The following is a 5417-nucleotide window of genomic DNA, read 5'->3' as shown; positions in this document are numbered from 1 at the left end:
GAAAATGACAGCCAATGACACATTTAGGATTTGAGGATAAAATCAGTAATTTTGTGGCAGTTTTTCGAAGCACATTTTTTTCTGCCATGACGAAAGATACAACATGTGTAACTGAAAATACACGCAAATAAAACACAATCACTTTAGACTAAAGATGCAAACACATGTTCACATCAGTGTTGTTGTGCAGCATTCAGGCGACGTTCACAAGATTTAACCCTTTGAAACTGTGACGGAAAATGTGAACAAAAAGCAATTTGGTAAGATTTATCCCACAAATTTAAAGAAATTCGGAAAAGGTGACATGAAAAAGACCTGATAAAGAGTTTTAGATAGAGGACGGACTTATGTTTTTTATTTTGGCTCAGGAAATGGCATTCAACTTTCAATATATGTTATATTTATTTTATCACTGGTTTTTAGGGATTTTTTCTTAATTTTTTAAAATTTTTTTATCTTAAAACATTTTTAGATGATTTTTCTTTAAAAATGTTTGATTTCATTATCAACAAGTTTTGGCTTTTGTTTTTCCTTTAAAACTTTCCTTTGTGATTTTTTTTTTATTTGAACATTTTTGGTGATTTTTTTGTTTAAAATTTGGGGTGATGTTGAAACTTTTCTTTTACTTTAATTTTTTTTTGACTTTTTTTTCTCTTTAATTTTTTTCAGGAATTTTTGTTTTCATTTAAAAATGGTGGTTTGTTTCTTTAGAAATTTGGGTGATTTGTACATTTTTGACATTTATATACCCCTTAAATAAGGCATTTTTTTTTCTCCATTTTTGGTGATTTTAAAATCACATACAAATGTGAATCAAAATTTAAAAAATGCCATTTATCACAACAGGATACTGTAGAAACAGAAATTATTGTTGGATTTTCAAATTTCCAGAGGTCTTTGAATACAAAACCTTCATGCATTTTCCCCAAAGTCACTCATGGAGGCACAAGGAAAAATATTTGTAGCTTTGGGGAGGCTAAAAATAAACGTAAACCCCCTTCCTCTGATAAATAAGGAACAGCCTCTTTAGCGACCTCTAATAAAACATTCGGTGCTGAAGCCTCCGACCCCCGGCGTAATGACGCCACTGCTTAATATGCATTTTATCAAACATAATTTCTCTCTAAAATAAAAAGCTTTTTTTAAAATTTAAATTGTAATATTATTTTTTTTAAATCAAACTGGTTTTCAGACTCAGACGTTGCGTGTTGCTGCACAAACAGTCAACAGAAACAACAATGCTGACAATCACATTTCTGTTTTTCTCTCTAACTGAAGCGTCGACACACAAGCTCAAACATGTCGGTCCATCCTGCCCTGATTCGTCCACCGTCCCCCTTCAGAGGGACGCGTCCTTTCCTCTCCACCTCACAGACCAGTTTTCCCAGTAAACTCCCAACAAACAGACTTTAACAGCAAACAAAGCATCAGATCATCGTCTGATGGATCACTGTGCCCAGCACGCGCAGGCATTATTTTTCAACCACCTGTTTTCTGTCCTGATTATAAGGTGTCACAAATAAACATAAATAATGAATAATTAATGATAAAAATAATAAAAGAAATAAAAGAAGTGTGTGAGAAAAACGTCGACACATCCAAGAAGATTTGATGAGAAAAAAAACAAAAAAACACAACCCGGTTTGTGAAAAAAAAAAAACAAAACACAATTTTGCAGCCAAAAAAAATCTGCACTAACATTCAGCCAAATTACAGTTTCACCTAAAACTAAACTATAATTAATGAAAGAAGCTGCATTAGATGTGAGACTCTGGAATAAATGTTGTAAGCTGCTCGGTCTCCAGAAGAAAATATTGGCCATGAATATGTTAAATTTGTTTCATTGGTAAAAAAATGTTTCTAAAGTGCTGTAGCATCTGAGCTGGCTTTGTCTTCAGGACGTGGAGGGGACGGTGGACGGTGGACGGTGGACATCGTGACTCTGAGCTGCTAACTACTAGATCATTTTTTCTTTAAAGAGTCACTGTTGTGTTTCCAGCTGCTTTTTAGGCATCAAAAGTGGGCGTGTTTTAGCGACTCTTCAGTCCTCATGCGTCCTCAGATGGAGATTGTCCCACAGTCTGCAGCCGCTGCAGCTCAAAACATGTCCCCAAGTGAAAAGCATCGAAATGTCTGAATATTGAGCACAGATAAAGCACCGTTCAGATAACACCAGGGCTAAATATTTCCTCCAGTGAAGTCCCCCTGAAGGCTGACGTGTCTTAACGCGTCTCCTGCAGCAGAAAGACGGCGGTTTTCTGTCGCCGGTGCTGAATGCAGCTGTGGGGATAACAAAGCAGCTGGAATAACTGGCTGGGTGTCATTGTGGCTCTGGTTTCAGTGTTTGTTCGTGGCTTTGACATGTTTGACATGCCCGACACACTCCAGGGTACATTTTTCAGGCAGCTTCCTCCACCGCAGTCAGTTATTAACTCTCATTATGTCTTTTACTTTTTGATCTCCTGCTGTGTAAACTGTGGTGATAATAATTAATCCAAAGCTTCTCCGGTCAGCACATATCTACGTGTTTCCTTCACATGTGTAAATATTAGTTCAGCAGCTCCGCAGCCTCTAAACCTGAGAGGGAAGGTCATTTATATATATCTAAACATGATACATAAACATTAATGTAACAGCTTATTCCAGACTTTTGAACAGCACAGAATCAAAAGGTTGTCAGCTAAAAGTAGAATAAATCTGGTAAGGAGCTGAGAGGATTCGGTCTGTTTATCTATACATTAAAGTCACAGTTCACCCAAAATCAAATCGACAGATTTTGCCTCTTTGCTGTTTATCAGTTAAGATAGTTTTGGTGTGAGTTGCTGAGTGTTGCAGATATCCGGCGTCTTCTCTCACGCGCAGAAGGAACCAAAACTCGAGACCAGTGATACTCAACTTAGGGCCCGCCGGCCAAATCTGGCCTCTGATAGGGAGCCAGATGGGCCCCCAGCCATTTTCTGATTCCCATTAAAAATGCAGTGATTGACACTGGGAATTGTTTTTGTACTTAAGTATACGTAAGATACCAGAGTGCATAAAACGGCATCAAATTGGAGATTGTTGATTAAAAACATGCCAGTCCGAGAAACGTCCGAAAATCCTAGATTTGTCCTTAAAATTTTAAGAATATGCTTAAATCCTAGATATGTCCAAAATTCTTAGAAACATCCTTAAATCCTAGAAATGCCCAAAAATCCTATAAATGTCCTTAAGACTGAGAAATATCCTAAAATACTGGAAATGTCCTAAAATCCTAAAACTTTCTCATATTCTTCGAAATTTCCTAAGATATGAGAAATGTCCTAAAAATAATGCAAACGTCATAAAATCCAAAACATTTCTTGAAATCACAGAAATATCATAAAATCTGAGAAATGTCCGTAAATCCTAGAAATGTTGCAAAACTCCAGGAAAACCCTGAAGTCCAAGAAACTTACTAAAATCCTTCATATATGCCCAAAAATCCCAAAAATGCGCTAAAATGTTAGAAATGTCCTAAAATCCTAGAAACATGGATGGGACTCCTGCAGCTGGCCCCTGGCCCCCTGTCATTTTGCAGAAGTGGCCCCCAAGTAAAGCAGGTTGCTTATCTCTGCTGTAGACGGACAAAGAGAGTAGAAAATATAATTTTTTGATATTGGAGTGAACTGTCTCTTTCCGTCCGTCTTTAGCAGATCAGCAGTATGGACCGGGCTTTTTAAAGTCCGTCCAGTCCCTCACGCGGTCCCTGTGAGCGTGGACGGTGGTGGCTATGAGCCTGGAGTACGCACAGCGGCTGTACTGGACAGGAAACACCTGAAAGTATTCTGGTCTCGGGGGGTCCGTGGGAGCGATGCCCAGGTGCTGCATGCACAACCCCAGATACACGTCCTCGATGTAAACGGCTTTTACGTGTCTGGACGCCTCCACCAGCTTTTTCGGGAGGTCTAAAGACAAAACGTAGCCCAGACCCAGAGCGTAGCGAGGGTACTGTGGCTGAGGGTAAAGCTCCACGGGGAGGAACCACTTGGACGCCGGATCTCTCAGCACCGCCGCTCCTCTCGCCACGAGCCCGGTCATGTAGTTGGTCCTCGGAGCATTTAACAACATGTTGACGAGATTGTGCACGTTCAGAAACATGTCCGAGTCGATCTTCATGGCGTAAGAGGCACCGGGGCAGAAGGCGTCCAGCCACTCCAGCATCACCATGGTCTTGATGGTCAGGTTCTTGTAGCAGTCCAGGAAGTCGCTCTGCAGCAGGTCCCGGTGCTCCCGGCTCTCCTGCTGCAGCTGCTCGTGGACCCGCGGCGCCCCCTCGCCGCCGTGCAGCCCCAGAACGAAGAACAGCTGCACCACTTTGTCCAGGACGAGCCGCTCGCCGCCCCAGGTGCTGCGTATGATGTCACGGTGCGCCCTATTTTTGGGCGCCAGAGGAACCATCAGAACCAGGAAAGGTTTCTGCTGCTCGCATTTCTTCGGCTCGTTTATGATGAAGTGGTACTCGTACGGGTATTCCACTAAGTACGGGCCCGGGGACACGTACGGAACCGGTGTTGGCGACGCAGTTTTATTTGGTGTCGCTAGCAGCGTCACCGAAGGAGTTTTCCCAGTCTGTGGAGTTCTCGTGGTCGTCGTGGTCGTCGTGGTAGACGGAGGAGTCGTTGGAGTGGTGTCAGTTGTAGGAGTTGTTCGAGTCGTGGTCGTTGTGGGACTTGTCGGAGTCATTTGAGTCGTGATAGTTGTAGGAGTACTTGGAGTCGTGGTCGTCTCGTCCGCCACCTCAGAGAACGTGATGTTCTCGGTTTGAGGAGCTGCCGTCGCGCTGCTCTCAGTTTCAAACCCTGCCGGTTCAGATCCACCTGATTGGTTGGCGGGAGCCGTCGTGTTTGCGAGGACGACCCGTTGTCTCTGAATTTTAAACGGACTCCACCACGTCGTGGAGTTCCAGTCCGGCTCCGTCTCTTTCACGTTGGCGTTGTAGAAAAACAGAACGGCCGCCAGCACCAGCAGGAAGATGAAAACCTGACGCCGCGACCAGCCGCAGCGCCTCCTGCTGTCCGCCTGTTTCCGTCCGTCCACCCGCCCCTGACTGAGAGCAGAGAGGAGACTGAAGTACATTTACTCGAGTATTTGTATTTTACTTGAGTATCTTTATTTTCTCTTACTTTCTCCTTCTCCTCCTCAACATCTCAGAGAGAATTACTGTAATTTTTTCTGCACCACATTTATTATTATTTATCAACAGCTTTATTTAACTTAAGATTCAGAATATTTATGAAAATAAAAATATACTAATAAATGATGATGTTTTATTACAGATTCATCTACCCAAAATCATTAAAACCACCTTTACCAGCTACAATATTAAAGTGACGAAAGCTTTAATTCATCAATAATTATAATCAAGTAATATAAATGTTGTTGTTTATGTCTGAAAA

The 5417-nt window shown here is 41.8% G+C and overlaps 1 protein-coding gene across 1 annotated transcript; it reads right to left on the bottom strand.

Moving 5' to 3' along the window:
* Positions 1-3675: 3675 nt before the first annotated feature.
* On the bottom strand, positions 3676-5068 carry LOC121963754 (beta-1,3-galactosyltransferase 5-like; the record flags this gene model as incomplete). The annotated part of the gene is made up of 1 exon (XM_042514005.1): positions 3676-5068. A coding segment is annotated over one exon (1393 nt), but the record flags the coding sequence as incomplete, so codon positions are not given.
* Between the last annotated feature and the right edge of the window lie 349 nt (positions 5069-5417).

This window comes from Plectropomus leopardus, unplaced genomic scaffold (assembly GCF_008729295.1).
Source record: "Plectropomus leopardus isolate mb unplaced genomic scaffold, YSFRI_Pleo_2.0 unplaced_scaffold12386, whole genome shotgun sequence".
NCBI lineage: Eukaryota > Metazoa > Chordata > Actinopteri > Perciformes > Serranidae > Plectropomus > Plectropomus leopardus.
This window is presented reverse-complemented; position numbering and strand designations above follow the sequence as displayed.